This window comes from Ovis canadensis, chromosome 11 (genome assembly GCF_042477335.2).
Source record: "Ovis canadensis isolate MfBH-ARS-UI-01 breed Bighorn chromosome 11, ARS-UI_OviCan_v2, whole genome shotgun sequence".
Classification (NCBI taxonomy): Eukaryota; Metazoa; Chordata; class Mammalia; order Artiodactyla; family Bovidae; genus Ovis; species Ovis canadensis.
The window spans coordinates 52,334,075-52,357,693 of record NC_091255.1 but is presented as its reverse complement, the minus strand read 5'-3'; the positions used below and the strand labels follow the sequence as shown (position 1 = coordinate 52,357,693).

At 54.8% G+C, this 23,619-nt stretch overlaps 1 protein-coding gene across 12 annotated transcripts in view; it reads left to right on the top strand.

Annotated features, from left to right (window-relative positions):
- The first annotated feature begins 6,848 nt into the window (after window positions 1–6,848).
- The window catches only part of HDAC5 (histone deacetylase 5), a 37,319-nt gene continuing 20,548 nt past the window's right edge, over window positions 6,849–23,619 (top strand). For 2 of the 12 annotated variants that reach the window (XM_069543542.1, XM_069543540.1), the window contains exons 1-4: window positions 7,208–7,345; window positions 13,014–13,224; window positions 13,891–13,952; window positions 20,175–20,246. In XM_069543542.1, coding sequence (XP_069399643.1) covers window positions 13,028–13,224; window positions 13,891–13,952; window positions 20,175–20,246 — 331 coding nt within the window. In that variant the 5' untranslated portion in view covers window positions 7,208–7,345; window positions 13,014–13,027. Of the gene's footprint in view, window positions 7,596–13,013; window positions 13,225–13,890; window positions 13,953–20,171; window positions 20,247–23,619 lie in introns of all 12 variants that reach the window. The other 10 variants (XM_069543552.1, XM_069543549.1, XM_069543541.1 and 7 more) reach the window with 9 other exon arrangements.

Below are 23,619 nucleotides of genomic sequence, written 5' to 3'. Positions count from 1 at the left end.
GAGGCTCAGAGAGGGCAAACGTTTGGCCTGAGCTTCTATAGGCTGAGTTGGCTTGTGTCTCCCAGGCTCCCTTCTTTGCCGCTGCTTCATTCTGCTTCTTGGGGCTCTCTTGTCTCATACACTTCCAGAGGGCAGGCATGTTTGTACCCTCCATCCCCTCCCTGGTGCGCATGCCCCGCCCAGAGACGATACTCTAGAGGGACTGCGGACGTACAGGATGTGACTGGCCAGAGCTGCCCTAGCACTGTTCACGAGGCCTTGAATCCTGAGCGGGCAGGCAGGAACCCCGTACAGTTCAGGAAATCTGGGCCTCACTTCCAGCTCCCAGCAGGGTGGTGGAGAAGAGGGTAGGTTTCCTTTTCAGCTGCAGCCCCACTGGAGCAACCTCCTGCTCGTTGCCTTGCTGCTAGCAGGGTAAGAAGCCTCAGTGAGACGCCTCACTCTGGGTCCCTAGCTTAGGGAGTCGAGCTGAAAAATTTAATCGTAAGGTCTCACCTTTGTTCCAGGCCTCCTGGTCACTTGCTGTCCTTTAGCTGCTGTGGGAAGCTCTTGGTCCACATACAGGCAGCTTTTTTCAGCTTTGTCTCTAAATAACATATATATTAAAGGTACCATGACAAGTGGTGATAGCTGCACCCAAAACAGTCTCTATTTTTAAACAAATTCATAGCTTCTTCTAGGAGCCACCATGCTGGCTTTCTAAAGGCTTGGTCATTGCTGAGTGAAGAGACAGTCACCTGCTTCCAGTCTCTGGGCCAAGAAGGCAGGAGGTAGGAGGCCTGGGAAGGGACAGAAGGTGTCAAGCACCAGGTAAGACTCAAGTGAGGAATGACTGGGGCCGGCATCTCCATCTGGGGCCCACTTATTTTTTTTTTATTTTTAAGTCTTTTGTTGAATATGTTACAATATTGCTTCTGTTTCGATGTTTTGGTTTTTGGGCCAAGAGGCATGTGGGATCCTAGCTCCCCCACCAGGGATTGAACCTGCACCCCCTGCATTGGAAGGTAAAGTCTTAACTACTGGACCACCAGGCAAGTTCCCACCACACATACTTGTTTTGTTTTTGCTTTTTTTAAGCTACAGCTCTAGAATTGTTAGCTCACAGAGCTGGAAAAATCCTTAGATATCATCCATTGAATCATACCATTTTACAGATGAACAAACTGAGGTCCAGAAGGGTAGCAACTTACCTAGGCCCCTGTCTGTTGCTCTTCACCCAAACATCTCAGCTAGTCAAGCATGACTATATCCTGGATGCTGGCCTGAAATTTTTTTTTTTTTTTTGCCCCAAGTCTGGAGGAGAGGGCCCTGGGAAGAAGGCAGGAGAGACAGGGGAGAAAAAGTGGTTTTTCCACCTTTCCTTCTCAGCCTCACCTGTTAGACCCACCAGAAATGTCTCCAGCTGGAAGGAAGGAAATCTAGTCCAACACTCTCATCCTACAAGAAATAGAGGCCCACAGAGAAGAAGGGATTTGTCTAGGATCACACTGGGAGACCTGGGCCATACTTAGGCATCCTGAGGGCAGTTTACATTACAATTCTCTGTGACATGCCTTTTGCTTTGTGTCTTGGGGCACATGAATTGTTTGCCCTGAAATAAACTCATTTTTGGCTCTTGTGTGTTTGCTCAGTAACTCTGTCATATCCAAGTGTTAGCAACCCCATGGACTGTAGCCTGCCAGGCTCCTCTGTCCATGGACTTGTCCAGGTAAGAATACTGGAGTGGGTTGCCATTTCTTACTCCAGGTGATCTTTCTGACACATGGACTGAACCCACGTCTCTTGCATCTCCTGCATTGTTAGGCGGATTCTTTACCACTGTGCCACCTGGGAAGCCCCTTGGCTCTTGGGCATATTGTAATCACCCATGGGCAGGACTGAACCTTAAAGCATCCTGAAGGAATAAAGATCCAGCCTAAACTCTGAAGCCCAGCGCTACTCTGGATGCTGTCATCACATCTAATTTGGGATTTTCAGAGGGTCAGAACTGAAACGGACCACAGAGAACAGCAGTCCAGTCCTGTTTCCCAGATAAGGACACCAAGACCTAGAGGGACTTACCCAATAGCACACCAGGATGGAGTGATCCTGTGCTGTGCCGTGCTTAATCACTCAGTCGTGTCTGACTCTTTTCAACCCCATGGACTACTGCCCTCTGTCCCTGGGGATTTTCCAGGCAAGAATACTGGAGAGGGTTGCCATATCCTCCTCCAGGGGATCTTTCTGACCCAGGAATTGAACCAGGATCTCCTGCCATTGCAGGTGGATTCTTTACCAGCTGAGCTACTAGGAAAGCCCTGAGTGATCCTAGGACCCAGGTTTTCTTGTCTCCCGTCCTGTTTTCTTATTTTTTGTCATCCCCAAAGTAACTAGTATTGTGCTGACCTCATGATTTTTCAATGAGGTCAATAAATTCTTACTGAATGAACTAGAAACAACATGTTTCTGTGAATAAGTTGCCCTTGGTAATTGACAAAAGTGTTAAAGAATGCCTATTTCCTGTGATAAATATCTAGTAAATGTGTGTTGCATGAGTTTATCAGCTTAGTTCTTCCTTGTTCTGTATTATTTTCCACTTGACGCTGTATTTAGGCACAGCTGTGGTGACTATTTCTCCACCAGGCACTCTTTGGAGGCCAGCAGGGCCACTTAAATTGTTGCTCCACTGGAGACCAAAACTGTAGGCTGGAACACTCTACAAGGGTTTCCCCAGAGCCTCTAGAATTCTATCCATGGATCTGGGTGAGAGCTTCAGGTGAGGGCACATTGGTACTGGGTGCCTTATCTGTTTCGCCAAACAATGCTAACTTTATTTTATTAATTAAAAAAAAATTTATTTGGCTGGAGCAGATCTTAGTTGCGTCACTTGGAATCTTTGATCTTTAGTTGCGGCATGCGGAATTGGCAGCATTCAAACTCTTAGTTGCGGCATGTGGGATCTAGTTCCCTGACCAGGGATGGAACCTGGGCCCCCTACACTGGGAGCATAGAGTCTTAGTCATTGGACCACCAGGGAAGCCCCCAGGCAATGCTGACTTTAGATGCTGGGTGAGTGAGAGAGGGGTAGAGGAGATGGGGGTATCTGTGAGTTCATAGCATCCACTCATTAGGGAGGAAGGCTGCCCTCTGTCTTGCTCCAAGAACTGGCCAGGACATTTCTGGTGACTTCCGACAGGAGTAGGAGCTCCCAGAGCCCCTAGCAGTGTTGCTCACCAGTCCTCATTTCTTCTCCCCAGCCCTGATGCCTCCTTCTCAAAGTCCAATGGTGCTGCCAACCCGTCAGGTTATAGGTTAAACACCTGGCTCTTCTCCAAGATTAATTTCCTTCTACCAAGAATCCAAATTCACTACTGGGTCCCAGGGTCAGAAGTTTTCCAGTCAACTAGTTGATCTCTTCTGCCTCATCATTCTACATGGGGAATCTGAGGCATTGGTTAAGGAGACAACCTTGTAATTCCCGTTTCCATGGTGAATGGTCCTGGCCATGGCTCACCTTAGGGACTCCTAGGGCTTCCCTGGTAGCTCAGCTGGTAAAGGATCTGTCTGCAATGCAGGAGATCTGGATTCGACTTCTGGGTGGGAAAGATCTCCTGGAGGAGATTTCTTGCCTGGGAAATCTTGCCTGGGATTTCTTGCCTGGGAAATCCTATGGACAGAGGAGCCTGGCAGGCTACAGTCCATGGGGTCACAAAGAGCAGACTCGACTAACACTTTCACTTTCACTGGTGGCTCAGTAGAGAATCCACCTGCAATATGGGAGACCTGGGTTAGATTCCTGGGTTGGGAAGATCCCCTGGATGAGGGCGTGGCAATCCACTCCAGTATACTTGCCTGGAGAATCCCCATGGACAGAGGAGCCTGGTGGGCTACAATCCATGAAGTCACTAAGAGATGTACATGACTGAGCGACTAAGCACAGCACAGCACAGGGACTCATAACAAAAGATAGTTTTATTCTCTGTGAAAGACCTCTAAGATCCTTAAAGGTAGTTTCATTTCTATATCTCCAGCACTTTCTGTTTATACTCAAGAAACATAAGAATTCATGGGGAAATATTTAATCCCACTTACCAGATAAGAAAAAATCTGAAGACTCATCAGGGCCACATATGATGAATTTTTCTAACTTCTGGGGCATTTGGCTATGGCAGGGACAAGGTGTTCATCTCAGAAACCTCCAGAGATCAGGGCTAGAGTGTTGAACTTGGGAGTCCAGTTACCCCAGGTCCTTTCCCTAGTATCTAGGGGACAGCCAGAGAGATCTGAGTTCAAATCCGAGTTCTTACTTTCATGAACTCTGTGACTGTGGGCAAGTTATTTAGATTCTCTGGGCTTCAGTCCCTTCATCTGTGGAATGGGAAGGGCTTGACCATAAGACATTTATTGACATCTATTGTATCTGATGGGAAGATTTTCCTGCATGTTCTGAGATCCTGAGAGAAAAAACTCTAGAGTCTTCAATGTCTCTGAACCTGTATCTGCTATGTGTCAGGTGGAGTGCTAGGTGCTAGAAAGGCAAAAAGATATATATATGATCTTACTGCTTTTTCCAGGCAACTCCTACTCTGCTTGGGGAAGCAAAACATAAGCACTGAAAAAGCAAAACTTCAACTGAACCTAACCATCCAAGAGATGTCATAAGATTGCATAAGAATCACAGCAAATGCAGGACTTCCCTAGCAGTCCAGTGGTTAAGTCTCCTTTCAACACAGGGGGCATGGTTTTGATCCCTGGTGGGAGAACTAAGATCCCACATGCCGTGTGGCCTAAACAAGAATGACAACAAATGGCACCATCATTATAGGACAGACACAAGAAGACCCCTGTCTTGGAGTGACATGGAATGACTTTTTGAGATGGCCTTTCTGCTCAGAGTCCACGGTCAAAAACTGTTCATCTTTGGGACTTCGGTGGTTGTTGTTCAGTGGTTAAGAATCTGCCTTGCAGTGCAGGAGATGTTGGTTCCATCCCTGGTTGGAGACCTAAGATCCCACAAACTGCAGAGCAACTAAGCCTGCCTGATGCAAGGAAAGATCCACATGACACAACGAAGAGCTTGTGAGCAGCAACTAAGACTTGATGCAGCCAAATAAATAAATATTTCAAAAAAGATCTTAACAAAATAAAACTACTCACCTTTGCTTAATCATTTAATACTCCTCAGAGGAAGAGATGGACACTAATCCAATAATGCTATAAATAGATGTTATATTTACAAATTGTTATCAGGGTCAATGAAGGCATGCAACCTTCACATAACAAGAGGATCCAACTTAAAACGACCAAGGAAGGCCTCTTACAGGAAGTTTTATATATATATATATATTTTGGACCATGCCCATGCAGCTTGTGGGATCTTTGTTCCTCAACCAGGGATTGAACCCAGGCCCTTGGTAGTGAAAGCATGGGGTCTTAAGGAAGTGATATTTAATTGAGTGCTATGGATGAATAAGAGCCAGGCCGGGAAGAGGGGAGGGGAGCATTTCAGAAAGAGAAAAAACTGACCAGCCTGTGCAGAGGTCCTGAGGAACAAGAGATTAGCTTTTCAAGGCTGTGAGAGAAAGCCGCAACGGCTGAAGTACAGAGAGCTAAAGGAAGAGACGTGAGATGGGACCAGATCATGTAGAAGTTTCTACCTTTCTTTTTTTTTCTTTATTAAATATGAGGAGAGGACCAGCTGCAGCAAAATTACTAAAAATGAAGATTCTAGGCCCATCCCCACTGGAAAACAAACACTGTCACTGGGGTTCAGGAGTCAGCATTTTGAACATGTTCTTTAGGTAATTTGTGAGTACCCTAAAGTTTGAAAGCCAGTTTTCTGGGCCAGACACAGATTTCAGTGACAGAACTGGACAGCTTTTAAGCCCTCCCTTGATTAAATTTGTTCTGAAAAGGTCATTCTGGCTTTGGGAGATGGCTGGGATGATGCAGGGAGTAGACTGGCCAGGGCGGCGGCCAGAATATCTCAAATGAGAGATGATTTGACTTCAAAAAAGGGGTGGGGATGAAGATGGGTGAGACTTATTCATGAGCTACTTTGTAGGAAGAACCTTTTTTATTTATTATAGAAACATTTATATATTCCCTTTTTCCAATCAGATAAATGATACATGATAGTTGCAAAATTTCAGATATACAGAAAAAGATAAAGAGGAAAGCAAAGGTAAATATTTTGGCATAAATTCTTATAGGCTTATTAATACACATTCATATTCAGACATATGGATGTAGTATGTAGCTTGTTCTTTATAATAATGGAAGGGGGAGACAAAAAAATAATGGAACAATTCTGTAGTACTTGTTTCCTGATTTTCAAGAAAACCACCCATCTTGAGCATCTTTTAAGGCCTATACAGATTTGTATCATTTTAAATGTCTGGATCTGGATGGGATTCCACTGAGTGGATGTGCCCTAGTTTATTAGCTAATCCTCTCCTGATGGATATTTAGGTTGTTTCCAACTTTTCACATAATTAGAAGCAATCTCTTTCCTTCCATACTCATTTTTGAGCACAGCAATGTTATTTCCTTAGGATACATTTTCGTTAGTGGAATTAGTGAATTACTGAGTTGTAGAAGAGGATGGCACCGAAGCCAGGGACCGGAAGTCTTCCTTTTGAAGGCCTTGGACTGTTACAACCCTGTCCTGGCCTTTCCCAGTCTTTTTTTTTTGCCTTGACACAGATTTAGTGTGTGCGGTCGGAGCTGGCGGGTTCGAGGCTTGTCCCAGACATCCACCCCCAGCATGGCCCCCTAGCTGGGGCCTCCAAGGCCCTCCCAGCCCCTAGGAATCCATCCCCAGGTCCCCTCCCCCACCGCGGGAGGGCGTGTTAGGGAGAAGCTTAGGCGGGCAACGATTGCACCATCCAAGGTCTGAAAAGGAAGTGGAGGAAGAGCAGGGAGGAAAACCGTGCATCCCAAGGGCCGAGCCCCCAGGAACCAAACCCGTAAGCCCGCAACGCTCCTTCCAATACTGCTCACAGGGCTCGGATCCCTTGCCTTCCTCCCCCTCCCCAGCCCAACCCTTTGCGGGTACTGGCCCTTTAAGCAGCTGTCACGGTGGCGCTGTTGGCCCCGCCCGGCAGGGAGGGCCAAGAAAGAGGGGAGGGGTTGGAGGTGGCTGAAGTTGGGGAGGGCGGGGGGGGGGGGGTCTGGTTCTATTTTTAGCACCGGGCAGGGTCACGTGACGGGAGTGACGTCTCCGAATGTTGTTGTTGGTGGCGGCGGCGAGCGGAGCCGGAGGAGCCGCCGCAAAGATGGAGGAGCCGTCGAGGAGGTGCTGCCGCTGCTGCCGCCGCCGCTGCTGCCGCCGCCGCCCGCGAAGCCGGAGCTCGAGCCGCAGGGGGTGAGCGCGCCGCACCAGCCCCGATTCCATCTCCCCCAGGCTCCCCGGACGCGACACAGTGCCCCCTCCTCCTGCCGTCGCTGCCCGCGGGCTCCCCGAGCGCGCCGAGCTCCGCGCCCCTCTTCCTTCCTCCCGGCGCCCGGGTGCCAGGCGGCGCCCCCCGGGAGCATCGCCAGCCCGGGAGCCGGGCCTCGGGGTTACTACCCGCGCCCCTCCCTGCCCTTCCCAGGCAGGGGCGCCTTCCCTACAGGTAAGGGAGGGGCCCGTCTTCCCGCGACCCACACCCCCAAATGGCCGGGAGACCGGCCGGGGCTGTCTGATTTGCCCTCTCCCGGGCGGCGCGCTGTGCGTTGCAGGGCGATTTGAGCCCTGCACCCGAATTCTTTGCAGACCCCTCTTCGCTGGACAGCCTTTCTTGGTACTCTGAGGTGAGGGGCGCCCCCACCCCACAGCGCTTCTACCCATACCTGGGAACGCATCCTTGATTTTGTGTCCTTGACTTACATGCCGGAGGAGGGGGCCGGCGGGCCCACCTTACTTCGCTCTCCCATTATTCGCACCCTTTCCCTGGTGAGGCGTTACTGCGTTTGTTCCCACCCTCTTCTCCTGTCTGACACCCTGGAGCCAGAGAGAGAGCTAGGGGATGAAAGCTACCCCCCCACTTCTTGTCTGGGGTGGATGATCCCCATTTTTCCTGGGTCTGTGTCTCACAGAGGGAGGGGGCGCTACCTATGCCTTTTAACTTGGGGGGAGCTGCTTCCCTACCCCGCCCTTCTCTGGGGTCCTGGGGGAGATGAGAACTGGCTGGGTAATAAGTAATTAATCTGGGAGGCTGGTTGGTTGGGGAGAAGAGGGGAAGGTGGGAATGCCTCATTTTGGGGAGGAGGTGACCACCTGATACTCCCCGGTTGGCCTCTGAGGTGAGGTGTATCCCTAAAGAGGAAGGGTGGCAGCTGCAGCTGCTTTGGGGTGCTCAAGAGACCCACCAGTCTGACAGTGACCATTGTGCTTCCAGGGCCTGGAATTAGCTTTGGCGGTTGGGGTAAGTGGGTTTGGTGGTAACTGGGTTCAAGGTCCAACTGGGAGGGAAGGATGGAGTCAGACCATAGGAACAAAAGGAGGCAGGGGATGAGAGATCCAGGAGTCTTAGCCAGAAGGACCCCTGACCAGTCTGCTTTGGAGGACTGGAGCCTGGAGCTGGGTCCTGCCTTGGGCCTCTTCAGGTTTAGAGGATGTAGGCAGGAAGGGTCCTCTGTTTGAGTTCTAGGCACCAGAGTTCCTTAGCCTGTGCTGGCTGTTGAGATGCTGGGCTGGGCTGGGCATGGTGGGTGAGCCATGTTGGGGGCTGCCTGCATTTTCATTTCAGTCTTACCCCCTTCTCTTCCTCTTAAACACAAAGCTTGGGGAGCTCTTGGTTTGCCTTCTGCCCCTTCTCTTGAAACCTCCCTTTGCTTTTCTCCGCTTGGACTTGATTGTGGGCTGTGTCCAGACAAGGCAGGCAGGGGTCTCTGAGTTAGAGGACTGGGTCCACCAGCATCTCCACTCTGTCCTGGGAAGGTATGCATGTGGGGAGCCGGAGCGCAGATAGAAGGTGCTGTTTACTTGGGGGCAAGGATGGAGGACACATTAGCTCTGTGCCAACCTCCCCTTCCCAGTATACCCTCCTCTGTGGCTGGATAGAGTAATGGAGTGGGGGGGTGGTGGCTGGCAGTATCACATGCCCCACCCACTGTAAGTAGCTGCAGAGACAAAGGTTTGCTTTCCCTTCCCTAGGGGTGGCATGTTAGCTGTGTGTTTAGAAATGGGGCCTGGGGGGCCCGGGTAGTTTGTGTTTCTGCAGGGAGGAGGGGGGCAACAGCTATAGGAGCTGGGGCGAGTGCAGTTGGTGCTGAAGTACCAGCTGCTCTTTAATAATTAATTCTTCCTACTCACATCCCTTTGAGGAGGGATGTCTGGAACACGGCATCGGGCTCAGCCAGCCTGCTAGAGGACGCACTCCTCTTGGTGGGGGGTGGGGGGGAGACGGCGAGGGGGGGCGGTTCTTGGCGTTTTTTTGGAGCACTGTCGCTTGCTCATGAATGAAAACCTGATGCAGCCCGTGAGGGGGCCCATTGTAGCTGACTTTGGCTAATTAAACTTTCTCTGCCTTTCTTCTCCCCCACCCCACCTCACCCCAGCCCCAGCCCCAGCCCTTTCTTGAATGGGGACCCTGTCTGGTAGTGCTGGTGAGGGGGTATCCTTCTGCCTGAGGTTTTAGGGCAAACAGACCCGGTCTTCTGCCCTCTGCCTCATCCCTCCCTCCCCTCTCACCACCCCCCCTCTTTTTTTTCTAGAAATAGCAGCCTCCCTCCATCTGGCTTGTGCAGATGCCTGGAGCTGCGTCTGAGCAGACAAACAGAAATGGGCCGATTGCAAAAATGAATTTGTCAGCCTGGTGCCTTTTTTCCTCCCCTGTCGCCCTCCCCCCTCCCTTAGTTTGGGCCCTGACATCCAAGTCAGCCACCCCTCCTGGCTCTGATCAGCTTGGGGGAAGGCTCCAGGCTAGGGAAAGTGATCAGCCGGGGCCCTGGTCAGGAGGGGTCAAGATGAGAGTTCCTTTGTGCCTTGGGATGGAATGTTTGGGCTCATGGCTTTCTGATGAAGACTTTGGGGGCACATCTCACACTGGGAGCAGTCTCACAGGATTTGGTCCGGACAGCTCACCTGGGAGGGGAGGGGTCCCTGGCCGGCCTCAGTGTTCAGGACTTGGGCCTGTCTTGAGCAGGGCTGGAGCTGGTGTGTTGGGAGAGGGAACCACTGCCTCGTGGTGGTGGAGTTCAAGTTCCTTGAGGGATGAGATGCCTGTGGGGCCGCACCGTGAACCTGGGGCTTTTGAGGCAGTGCATCCTTGCCTGTCCCTCCCTTGTCTGCCCTTCTCCTCCCACCCTCCACCGGAGATTGTATTGCCTTTGAATGGAGTGGGGCGTATCACCCTAGGGTGTTTTGCCCTTCCTCCCCCGGCTTAGCCATGAACTTGTAGGGTGAGATGCAGCTGGTTTTCTGCTGCCCTGGCTGGAGGTGGGAGGTGGGTTTGGATCCTGGAGTGGGACAGAGGTCTGACTGGAAGACAGGAGTTCTCAGGGGGTGTGGACAGGACCCTGGATCTGCCTGCTTGTGATGTCATGGAAGCCAGACTGCTCACTGCTCCCGTGCCGGAAGCCACGGAGCTCTTGGTCCCCAACTGCCCCCCCCAACCTTCCTATATCAATGGTCAGCAGTGAGTTTCTCCAGCTGAGGAGGGACCAGATAGCTCAGGTTTTCACCATTAAGCTCCCCTTTTCCCCCTTCAGCCCTTCCCCCCACCCCCAGTCAAATATCTATGCTTGTCCCCATGAACGATCAAAGTGAACGCTGCTTTGTTTCCCAGGGAGGCTTCCTGGGAGTGTTGGCAGACACTCTTTGCAGGTGAATGGGGGCCTAGGGGTCCTGTTACATGTGGTAGGGGGGGCCGGAGTGCAGCCTTTCAGAGCCCCGAGCCTCCTGGGAGTTCTGGGAGCCCCTCCCTTCCTCTTTTCTCCAGGGGTTGAGGACTGATGGGGGCTCAGGGCGGATCTTAACCTAGTTTTTGGCCCATGGAGACTCTGCCCCTCCTGAGAGCCCTGTTGTGGAGGTTCCTTTCACTGAGGAGACGGGCTGGGTCACTCGGGCTGCTGGGAATCGTGGGAAATTCTGAACCTGTGTTCCCCAGCCCACGGGAAAGGGTGTGAGCAGGACCGGGCGCCAGCCTTGGGGTGGGCATGGGCTGAGCTGTCTGCCCACGCCGGCCCTGCCAGGGCACCAACAGCCCCACCTGCTGCATTCCTGAGCTTGGCCCCAACCCTGCACAGCCTCTTCTGGCTTTGCCTCACACCTGTGCCTGCTGGGAGCCATTCAGCCCCTTCTCTCTGCCTACTCCCACCTCCCCATCTGAGTGCACCTTTCCCTGGCTACCGAGTCAGGGATTGGTTGGCTTTGTGACCTTTGTTTTGGTTAAGGCTGTGCCCCCTCCTGTTACCCTTTCCATCGTGACATCGTCCAGGCACAAGACAGAGTAGAATGCCAGCTGGGGAACGCTGGGCTCCTGAGATTCAGCAAGTCAGCTTTGTTGATGGGCCCCCTCCTGCTGGGATTGTGGTCCCCCCTCCGAACCTCCTGCCAATGCCTGCCTTCGTTTCCTCTGCAGGGGCTGTGTCAGGCGTTAGATGTAGAGAGGTCTGTGTGACTCTGGTGCTGGAGGGTGGGCTACCCTGACTTCCTGCTTCCTCCTATGAGGCTGGGCTGGAGAAGGGGAAAGAGAGGCCTGGTGGGTTCTCAACAGTCCCTTGGCCAGTCCCAGGGGGGCAGTAGAAGACCTGAGATCTTGGTATATGTGCAGTGTACCTGTGTGTGTGTCAACGTTTGTGTTCTCGTGTCTCTGCCATGGCTGACTCCTGGGCTCCTTGGCCCCATATGGACCTCATGCCTGGCCATCCTTGATGAGAATGCAAAGTTTACCAAGAATTAATCCGGACAGAAGGTAGGCTGTCCGGGGTGGAAGTGACTGCCTCGTCCTAGCTTGGGGAGCAGAGTTAGGGTTTAAAACTTGGCCCCTGCCTATTGCTTCTTGTTCCCTCCATTTCACTAGGTGTTGGAAGGCCTGCCTTCATTTGGAAAAAAATGAATGAGATCATGTCTAGGGTGGATCATGAACTCTTTAGGGATGGGCCCAGGTGGGTGCGTGTGTAGTGTCTGAGGCTTGAGGGCTAGCTGTGGGGCCAGAGGGGGTTGGGGAGCTGGAGGAGTGGAGACAGTTGGCAAACACATGGTTCTGTAATACTGGGACATCCTCTCTTACTCTACTGGCCTCAGCAGGCCTGCTGCTGGGTCTCTTGGTGTCTTTGTAGAAACTGGAAAACAGCGTCCCTTATTCTGAGTGGATTCAGCCTGTGTAGCTTGGCAGGCAGAGCAGAGGCTGGATTTCAGACCTCGTTGCGCGGGGCACAACCTATACAGCACATGCAGGGCCCTGGGTGTGGGCCTTGGACCGCTAGTCCAGAGGGCACCGGATGTGGGATGAATGTGTCCGTCTTTCGAAATTCTTAGAAACAGCATGGTTAATGGGTAGAGAAAGAGCAGTTGTTGCCCTCTTTCTCTGAGGGCAACCTGTTGTTGAATGGGGGAGACCAAGACAGCAGCATGTGGCGTTTCCAGGGTTGTGACGCTAGGATCCGGGGAGAAGATGAGCATCCAAGCTCAGGCTGTGGGGCTGGAGGACCAGTCTCACCCTTAAGTTCTTTGAGGGCCTCCAGATCAGCCCTGCGTCTCTCCACTGCCCTGGACAGAGTTCAGAGGCCTTCCTGCACTTTTACCTTTGGCACACACCCTATTCCGCATTGGGCCCCCTTGGGAGTCTCTGAGGTCTCCCCACCTGGCAGTGGACATGGTTACCTGAAAGCGAGTTTGGATGTGGTTACTGTAGCCATTTCCCTTCCCGTGAGAGCTGGCAGCCTCACCAGTTAGAAAGAGAAGAAACTAGGTCTGGTCCAGTGCCGTGCTGCTGGGCAGGTGGCCCTCCCTCTGTTCCCTAGGTGTAACTGACGAGCTCCAAGGTCTCCCTCCACCCCCAGGTTCCTGAGTTGGGGCCCGCTAACCCTGCTCCATCTCTCCCCAGGAATGCCGTTCTGAATGCCTGACTGCCTCGCCCCGAAGGATGGCCTCGGATGGGCGTTAGAGGCACAGCGGCCCCGGGCTCCTGTCCCGTCCGTCTGTCTGTTATCGTCTGTCTCTCTTGACATCACCGCAGCTCCACCCCCTCCCGTCCCAGCCCCCAACGCCAGCTTCCTGCAGGCCCAGAGCCGGCATGAACTCTCCCACCGAGTCGGGTAAGAGTTGGGAGGCTGGAGAAGGCACCTGGGGTGGCTTTGGATGTAATGGGCTGTCTGGGTATATCCACCCCAGGCCAGCTGATCTTCAGGGTCTGAGCCATAATGGAATAAGGGGTCAGGAGTGGAGAAGCATAGTGAGAAAAGGAGAGAGGCAAGCCTGAAGTGATTGACTAAGGGGTAGACCTGAAGTTGATGGGTTGATGGTCCAGCCTAGCCCTGGGAGGGCATGGGTCCAACTGTGATCCCAGGCTGGCCCTCTTGACTCAGGGGCTTTCAATTCCATGCCACCCTGCCCCTGTTCACCAAGACAGGCAGGGGTGAAGGGGCTGTGTGCCCCTGAACCCCTTTGGAAGGTCTGGGGATGATGTTGGAAGAAGTTCCCTCTGATAGCTGAGTGCCCAGCTTCCTTGTCATGGTGGTGTCCTTTCTTCTTGCTGAAGTTCCATACTCTTTTCCATACTCTTTTTCTTGATGGAGGTTTGCAAGGCCTCCAGCCTCAACCTGTGCTGGGATGAGTGGTATTTGGGTGAGGAGTGGGCAGTGACACGTAGCCAAGGAGACTTGGCTCTCTTCTTTGAGTCCAGGTAGACATGCCCTGGACTGGGGAGATTCTTAATTTGGGGTCTCCCAACTCTGAGATTTCTTATTCCCCTCTGCTCCTAGGAGCCTGCCTAGTGCTGCCAGAAATAGTCTGTGGGTGGGACTCCAGGCAGCTTTGTGCACGGGTGAGTCTGGATGTCTGCCCATGTGGATGTGTCCAAGCGGCCTGAGCTGGACCCTCAGGGGTTTCACAGGGGGGTCATGGGTCAGTGTGGTCAGAGTAATAACTGCTTTCCCTCCTTGGCTGTCTCCTTCTGCACAGACTTAAAAGGGTCAGAGTCCATCTTGCTCAACTTTAACCACCAACCCCCGCCCCCCTCCCCCCCCAGCCCTTCCTATTACTTACATCTTTTTTTGCAGGGGTGGGAGATACCTTTCATTCCTTTAGAGACAGGGAAACTAGGGCCTGGAGACTGAAACCAGTTAGCAGGATGATGCAAAGCAGGATCAGGGAGGAGTCGAGGCCCATCTCATTCCCCGTCATCATCACTGTGTTCCATCTGGTGGCTTCCTGTCGTGAGGACTGCGTGCTGGTGACGTGTGGCCCTGACCACAGTCCCAGGGCTTCCAACAGATTCAGGGAAGCCAGAAGCTGGTGGGATTGGTTGGCTTTGTGACTTTTGTTTTGGTTAAGGCTGTGCCCCCTCCTGTTACCCTTTCCATCGTGACATTGTCCGGGCATAAGACAGTAGAATGCCTGCTGGAGAAGGCTGGGCTCCTGAGATTCAGCAAGTCAGCTTTGTTGATGGGCCCCCTCCTGCTGGGATTGTGGTCCCCCCTCCGAACCTCCTGCCAATGCCTGCCTTCGTTTCCCCTGCAGGGGCTGTGTCAGGCGTTAGATGTAGAGAGGTCTGTGTGACTCTGGTGCTGGAGGGTGGGCTACCCTGACTTCCTGCTTCCTCCTATGAGGCTGGGCTGGAGAAGGGGAAGGAGAGGCCTGGTGGGTTCTCAACAGTCCCTTGGCCATCTCAGCTGGATGCTGCCCCTCGCAGGGTTGGTTGTGCCTAACAAGAGTGCCAGCTGCTTCTTTCCTCTGAGCTACAACACTGACCTGTTTGGGAACCATATCTAGGCACACCAGGCTTGGGGTCTAACCCTTGGCCGGGGGAATGGGAACTGGCCAGAGGCATCTGTTGGTGGCTCTGAAAGGACATTTTCCAGCTTTGGGATTTTAGTGCCTTACAGTGAAAGGCTAAGATGATCAACCTCAGCTGGATCAGGTCAGTGGGTTGTCTTTCTAGATGCAGGTGGGCTGAATCCTCCTTGTAGCCCTTTGTCCCAGAGCTGGCAGGGGCTGGAGGTGTCCATCAACCCTGAGCCCGGCCAGGAGGGGCCCATCGAATTGGCCACGACTCCTGGCTGGCTTTCTCGCTCCCCCCAGCAGGGGGAGATGCCGTCCTCTTGTGTTCAGCAAGGAGGAAGAAGGACAGGGGGCCAGAGATTGGAAAGCTGCTTTTAGGACTGTTGCCAGGCTCAGACTGGGATCATTGTTCAGAGTGTCCCAAGGCCCTTCCTACCTAGTTTTTCCGGGGCTCCAGGCCTCCTCTCCCCAATGTGGAGTTCCAGCTGCTCTGACCGGAGGAGTGGGCCAACTTCTGCACAGCCTCCCCCATCGAGGGGCCCGGCATCTGCCATTCCCAGAGTGCAGGGTGGTATCTGGGCTGAGGCTGCGGGTGCTGGGCGCCTGGCAAAAGCCTGGAAACTGCTTTCCTGAACTCCACGGAAGTCCAATGAAACCACGAATTGAAGCTGGTGTCCCTCGCAGGGAGCTTAGGAAGAGCATGAGGCTGCAGGCCTGGGGCTAAAGGTGGGGGTGAGGAGAGTGGTTAGTCCCCCGGGTCTCTGAGCACCCCCTCCACCCTTTCCCAAGTCCCTGAAGACTCAGCCCTCTCTCCCTCAGGACTCAGAAGGGCAGGCCTGGGTGAGGGGCAGTTTCCCTCCTTTTGTCTCAGGGCAGGAGCTTTCCTATTTGGAAAAGAAAAGTAGGAGATGATCCATCCCTGCCCTCACAGCGGACAAGTTAGTGAAAAAACGTCTACCGGGTGAGGGGTGGCAGGTGGAGATCTCGAGAGATTTACTTCTGGGCTCCCCAGTCCTCCCTGGGGAGTGGGAACTGATCCACTTCCCTCTGGGCTGGGCCAGATGCCAGCATCTGACCTGATTTGCCTCTTTTGCAGTCCTGGGAGGACAAGCAGAGGCTGTTGATGGGGCTGCCCGCTTCCCTGAGGAGGCTGCTGCCTGGTATCTGGCTCCTCTTTAGGCACCGGGAGGCTTGAGGATTGAGGCTTCATTTTCATTCCCGCTCCCATCAGTGGCTGTGAAGGACTGGCAGGATATGCCCCTCGCCAGCCTGGAGGAGCTCTCCTGGGGCCTGGGCCCACTCTGGCCCCTCACTGCCCTGTCCTCCGTGCTGCAGCCAAGAGGCGTGGGCACAGGGAAGGCCTACCTCTTGAGCCGATGTAGATGGCTAGAGGGCCCCAGGAGGAGGCGGCCGGGTTTCTTAGCCCCAGCATGGGAGGGAGACAAGCTTCATGACAACACCTGCCTGCCCAGCACCTCCCAGCTTGCTGCACACTTTCTCTCCTTCCCTTTCCCGGCTGCCCCCTCCCTTCTGGGTGACCAGAGAAACTGGGGCATAGGCGTGGGGTGGAGCCAGGAACCTCGGCATCCTGCCTCCCAGCCTCAGGCTCAGCCTCTGCCTCTGTGCCCCTGGGGAAGGAGGAGAAAGTGGGACAGATGCGTCATGGGGCAGGGGTCTGGGTAGTGGACTCTGGTGTCCCTTCTCCACTTTGATGCCCCCTGGCATGCCTCTGAACTCACTGTGGATTGAGATCGGTGCCATTCTCCCCTGTCCCACCATTCCGAAAGGATTGAAGGCTTAGCATGGAATAGTTGGAGGAGGCAGGGTCAACCCCGAGGGGATGTGGAAGATGCCACAGTAGGTGTTCACATTTTCCCTGGGCTGGGTCTCAAATGAGAGGGTTTAGCCAGCACCCAGCATGGGACCTGGCACATGGCGGCTCCTGGGCCATGCTGACAAGCTCCAGCATGACTGACTCCGAGGGCAGGAGAGAACTGGAGGGCAGGCAGGCCTGCCTCCAGGGCCCCATGGCAGCTTGCACCCTGTACTCCATCCGGGGTACCCCCCCCCCCCGCCCCGCCCCGCACCAGCCCTCGGCTTTTATACTCTGTACAAAGCAGATTTCACTTTCTTCCTTACAGTCAGGGCCCCACCCTGGCCTTTTGGGACCAGAAGATGGGAGCCTTTGTGAGCTCAAGGAACCACTTTAGGTTCTCCTTCTCCCCATTTAAAGGGTTAGGAGGCCTGAGCCCAGCCTCTGAGAGAGGGAGGGAGCAAACGAGATCAAGGTGGCTCTGGAGGGGATGGTGCCTGCTTTTCATGAGGCTACTGTGACCATTCTTGGTGGGTGCTCTGTAAGATTGGTGGGGTGACACATGCATGAGAGAGCTGGGGAGGGGGCATGGAGAAGAGACGTGAACCCCGAGGAGAGGAGCTGTAAAGCAGGAAGGATTGAGGTTAGACGTTAGGAAGATGTTGCATCACTTGAACCTCAGAATAAAAAAAACAAAACTTGTCCCCATCCCAGGCCTCCTCTCTTACTGCCCTGAAGGATTCTGGGAACTATGCTGAGGATCGTCTGGCTGTGTCTGACACTTTACTTCCCACTTCAAGCTGTTGCTGAAAGGCGTAGCAGTGCTGGGAACTGCCCTGAACCCCTGGCTCTGGCCACCTCTGGGTTCCCAGCCTCCCGGGGGCTCCCAGCTTCTCTAAACAGGGAGCTGTGTTTCCTTAGGGTTCTGACTGCTCCACGTTCTGGGGGCCCTGCCTTTTGAGTCATTGTAACTGATGATTTCCTCTCTTCCAGAACAGGGTTCCCCTACCATACTCTCCTGTGCCTGGGGCAGGCAGAGAGAGAGCCAGGACAGGGCTAGCCAGCCCTTCTGGTTGCTTTCAGCGTGGGTGGGTGGAGTCTTGGTTGGGATGGGCTGCTGCCCCCAGCTTTCTGGGCTCCCTGGAGACTGCTGCCTGTCACCCTACTGAGGAGACCTTGATTTTCCCTCCCTTTGCTCTCTGGAGAGCCTGGTTGGCCAGGATGAGTTTGGGGTGCATTGTGCTGAACGGAGTCCCCAGACCTACTCTGAAGTGTCCACCAACTCCAGACCCCTGTGGGGAACACTGCTCCATCACGTTTTCTGGAGTCTGTCCTGACTAAGAAGCTGAGGCTCAGAACTTTCTTTAGCTCCTGTTAACCTCCAGCTTCCCTCATACCCATCTTACCCGCCAGTCTAGCACCTGGGACAGCCTACCTCTGCCCCTTCCCCATCCATGTGATCTCTCCACCTGAGGGCAGGAGGCCCCTTTGCTGTCCCCAGCTGGCAGGAGCCACATCTCTCGTGTCCTTGGTTGGCCAGCTCCTCCTGGGCTCCCGACGGGAGGGTGAGGTCATCCAGTCCAGGGAGAGGACAGGTGTCCCTGGCTCCATGCCTAGAGTTGGGGGCAAGGAGGGGCCAGGAGGGGGCTCCAAAATAGCAGCTGTGACATCAGGAAGGGGGAGGGGGACACAGACCCAGGAATAACCGGGCTATTAAAAGGCTTCAGTGAGGTCAGGGGGCCAAGTGGGATCTCTGTATCAGTGGGAGGCACAACCTCAGGAGAAGGGATGGGCCAGCAGTGGGAAGCGTAGGTGGGGGTATCACTGGTCCTCATGGCACACCAGTCTCAGGTCCCAGCAGGGCCTCAGGAGCGGGCCTGCTCTGCCAGGCCTGAGGCTGATGGGGAATGGCTGGATGCTGGCAGCCCCTCAACTCTTCTTACAGGGGCTGCAACCCCAGGTCTCCTCCTACCTTGGTCCCGGCGGGGGGGGGGTGGTGGTCATTGTACCTGTTACTGGAAACCCTGGGGCAGTTTCATGTGCCCTCCATGCAGGGAGCAGGGGCTGTGGTGGTTAGAGCTCAGACATGAACTTCAGATGTCCCAGCCCTACCATTCAAGCGGCTGTATGACCTGAGTGACTTCATCTCTCTGTGCCTCTGTTTCCCCGTCTGCACCTCTCTCCTGAGGTCATCGTGCAGAATAAATGAGGTGACCTATGTGCTACTTAGCATTGCACTCACCGCAGGAAGAGCTACCTGTGACCTGAGCACAGGCAGGTGCTCTCAGATTCCCTTCTGTGGGTGGGGTGAGGCCTGTCCTGGAAGGAAGGGTCTCTCTGCCCCCTGGAAGGAAGCTGAGCAGCCTCTGGAAGTGACACCCCAATAGGTAGGAGGGAGCCACCGTTTAGCTGCTACTCAGGGATCTCCCTGCTGGTTGAGGGGGCGGGGAGGCACCTCCCAGGTCTGAAAGAGGGCAGAAGGTAAATCAGCTCCCATTGGCTGTTAGGACTCCCGGGAAGATGCACAGTTTGGCCTGGTGGCCCTGTCTGCCCACCTATCCCTGACCTTTTCAGTTGCTTTATCTGCTTCGGATGGTGCGAGGAACGTAGAGGACAGAGTCAGGCTTTTGGGGCTCTAGCCCCTTGCCTGCCAAAAGCAATCTCAGAGCTGCTCCCAGATGTGTGGCTATTCCAGCCCGAGCCCTGCCCCAGCGCAGCCTCTGGCCACCCGGCTCTGTGGCCTTGGCCCTGAATGCAGGCTCTTCCCGGTTCCCATCCCCCTCCCTGGCGCTTCCTCCTGGGGTGGAACGCGCCTCCCCCCCCCGCCCCCCCCCGCCCCCCCCCCGCCCCCCCCCCCCCCCCCCCCCCGCCATGGGGCCTCCGCCAGGCCCGGGCTCCTGGCAGCCGGCCGGCGGCTCCCTGAGCATGCTCCACCTATTTATAGACAGGGCCCTCCCCCAACTGCTATTTCAGTCTCCTGCCAGCTGCCGGCGGCTCATTCGGGAAGGAGGAGCAGGGAGCCAGGAGGAGCAGGGAGCCGGGCCCAGAGCTGTCACCCAGGGCTGGGAGGGAACACAGAGAGCCTGCCTGCCTGCCCAGCTCCCCTTCCTGTCCCCTGAGTGCTCAGCCAGACCCTGCTCCTGGGAGCTCTGGAGAGACTGGTGGTCGGCTGCCCCTCTAGAGGGGTGCTGGGCCCATAGCTCTGGGGCTCCTGGCTCCTCTTGCCGCCAGGAGTGCCCAGGCCGGATGAAGCACCTCCCCATCGCACTGGTCCCAGCAGCCGTGGCCTGAGGGAGCCCCCGAGCAGCCGCAAGGGCCCCACCCGACCACCTTCCCTGTGGCTGACTCCCCGCCTCGGGCGGCCCCTCCCGGGCATGCTGCTAGTGCCCAAGGCTCAGGGGCTGGTGGAGATGCTGCAGACCATCTATGAGACGGAATCCTGTTTCTCAGCAGATGGGATGCCAGGCCGGGAACCAGCCTTGGAAATCCTGCCCCGGACCCCTCTGCACGGCATCCCCGTGACAGGTAAGTGCCTCCGTGTCCCCGCCTGCCCTCTGACATTGGGCATCTTCGTCTCTGCAGCTGAGCGTCTGGCTCCAGGTCTCACCCAGGTGGGGTCCTGCCTAAATCTTTCTGGAGGTCTTTGTTGAGAATATGTGCAGTCAGGGGAGGTGTGCTCTCTCAGGTGGGCTTCCCTGCTCTCCCAGACCTGCCCTCCCACCACGCCCTCCAGCTGCACTGCGCAGCATCTCTTTGGCCGCTGGCAGGGTCGGCATCCACTGCTGGGGGCTGTGGATTACTAGACGGTCCTGGCCTAGTTGGCACCGTGGGTCAAGAGGGGAGAAAGTGGGTCAGTGACCTGCCTCCAGGCTGTCCGCTTCCCAGGTTTGGACAAGAGAAGAAACTAGAGCTGGAGTGTCCATAAGAATAAAGGCTTCCCCCCCCCGCCACCCCGCCAGCTCCTCTGGTGCGTTCTTGGGGTCAAGAGGGCCCATTGCAGTGATTTCTGCCCGTCCACAGGTGAGAGTGTCCTGGGAGTTGATATCTGGGGAGGAGGCTTGTCCAGTTCTGGTCGAGTTAGGCAGAGGCTGGCAACTGGGATGTTGGGGGCCTTGGCGCCCTTGACTACCCCCACCCCCCATATCGCTCCTTCCCACAGGCCTTGGTTTATTGTCAACACATGAGGATGAAGGAATGTTACTCAGGCTCACAGGGCTTGAGGACTCCCTAACCCTGCCCCCTTCTCAGCAGGGACTCTTGGCTGGGGGTGGGATCCCCCAGGGCTGAGCCACTCCCTCTCTCCCTCCCAGGAACCTGTTGGCAGCATCAGGCCTTCCTGGCACAGCCTCCCCACCAGGCCGGCACCACCAGATGCTTCCTCTAGGGAGGGGCCTGCTGGACCCATGCCTGCTTGGCCCCTCCTGGCAGTGGCTTGGCACTTGGGTGTGGGTGTCTGTGTGTGTGTGTGTGTACGGGGAGTCTTTGCCTCTGGGTAGGTGGGTGTGGGTCCCAGGCTTTGGATTGGAAGGTGGGAGCCATGTGCCTGCACAGGCACCCGTGATTTGGCTCTAAGCTGTCCAGGGATAGGGTTGCAGCTGAACTGGGATGTGTCAGAGGATGAAGGTTTGGGGAAGATTGGAAAACCCTTCAAACAAGGCCAGCCATCTGCCTGGGCAGGGATGCCCATGCGGTCTCCTAAGGTCGTGGCATAACCCTGGGGACCAGCCCTGAGGATGCCCGCTGTACAGGCCTCTGGGATGGGACTAGAACCCTAGGGCTAGCGGTGCAGTCTGTGCATAGTCCCCTGGGAGGGGTGTAAACACAGGGGGCCAGTCTAGCCCTGCTCCAGTCGAGCCCACAGCTCTAGCTAAAGAACCTATCTGCTGACTTCTGCCTTGAAGCCCCTGGGAGTCAAGGTGGTCTCTTGGAGAGCAAAAGGCTGACTGTGCAGAGCATCTCTGCTTGGGGGAGCAGCTCTACCCCATTTGGCAAATGCTGTATCAGTTCACCCATCCTGCCCTGTCCCCACTGTTCTGTGCCTTCCAGAAGCAGTTGGCTGTTGGCCTGAAGTTTCCTCCTTAGCATGTCTTCTCTTCTTCTTTCAAGTTGGACCCCAGAATCCTTGCAGGCTGGATTTCTGCTGCCCCCATCCCTTTCCTAAAGGCTCCCCATCTCTACATCCCGCTGGCCCCTGCAGCCAGTCTGGCTCTCTAGATCCCTCTGGGCACCCCCTCCTCCACCAAAACCGACACACGCACACTGCCTACCCTTCTGAGCGGTGGCGTGGTCCATGCTGGCAGGAGGGAGGCGTGAGTCACCTCAGCGGCTCGGGGAGAGGGCTAAGAATGTTCCCCCTGTGCAGCTCTGATGCTGTGTCTGTGACGCGGCTGGGGACAGATATAGGCCTGGATCTCGGCTGCCTTGTTTTTTTTTTTGGACTCTGGAATGTAAATAGATGTTTCAAATAGAAACGCTTTAACCTTTGGGTTAAAAAAAAAATCCACCCCGGATAAACACAGCCATGAGGGCCAGGCAGCCTGGTGTTCCCCCCTACTATCCCCTCCTCCCGCCCCACCCCCCTCCCCGCCCCACCCCCTCTCTCCATCTCTTGTTCGTCTCCAGACAGGATGCAAAAGCCTGTGGCTAAAAAAGCAGGTGTCCAGGAGTACTTCGTGGGCAGTGTGCGTCGCCAGGCCTCCCCAGCCCTAGGGTTTGAGGAAAGGGAGCTTTCCAGCGTGGGTGTCTGCCCTGAGCTCTTTGCCCACGCCAGCAGCAAGTCTTTGGAACCCTGTTTGAGGGGTATCCTTGGCTCTCTGGATGGTCTTGTGCACTCTTAGCATGGTGCCTGGCACATGGATGAATGAATGTTGCTTGAGGGGGCTGGCATCCGGGGTTGGTTGACAGCAGGATCCTCGGGCTCTATTCTCAGGCTTGGCCCTCTGGGTGAATAGACAGATATGGTACGTTGCCACAGTGGGTGAGCCAGAGTCCTGGCGGGTGAGCCCACGAAGGATGCCGGGGGCTCTCCACTATTCTTGTTGAAGGAGGGGGACAAACCACAGCTTCTGCTAGTGCCCTCAGGGCTTCCCTGATGGATGGGGTCTCTGCCTGGCTCCCCCCGCAGCCCACAATGGGCACCCTTCTCATCCAGGCTTGGTCTCAGCTCAGGAAACCCAGGAGATTGAACTCTGGGACACAGTGCTGGGGGTTCCCCTGCCTCCATTCTGTTGGGCCTTGGATTTCCCTCTGGCCTGGATTGGGCAGAGCTGCTGCTTGGGGAATGTGCAGGATGTTAAAAGCAGGCATGGAGGAGGAGTTCTCTTTCCCTAGTGAGGGAGGGTGTGAATTCCGCTCATGCCGGGAAGGGATGCTGTGGATGTTGGGAAGTGCCGTGGGGTTTGTGTTTGGTATTGGGGTTTCCCTTGGATATTCTTTTTTTTTTTTTTTAATTTATTTATCTATTTAACTGTACCAGGTCTTAGGGCATCTGAACTCTTAGTTGTAGCATGTAGGGTCTTTTTCCCTAACCAGGGATGGAACCCAGACCCCCTGCATTGGGAGCTCGGATGCTTAGCTGTTGGACCACCCCCTGGATAGTCCTCTCCCCTGGACATTCTTGTTCACATTCTTCATACCGTTCCAAGTTTGGCTATGTAGGTGGGTGTGTAGGTGTTGGGGTGTGGGAAGATCGAAAGGGCGAAACTAGGTGGGAAGGAAATTAATATTATAATGTGCTAAATGATGGGTATCAGTGCTTTCCTTACCTGTTTCCTTTGGAAAGGTATTAATAGTTATGTTTTACAGTTGAGAAAGATCTGAGAGGTTATGGAACTTGCCGAAGGTCACAGAGTAAATGACTTTGGGCTTTGGACTTGGGTTTTTGTGTAGGGCCACCGCT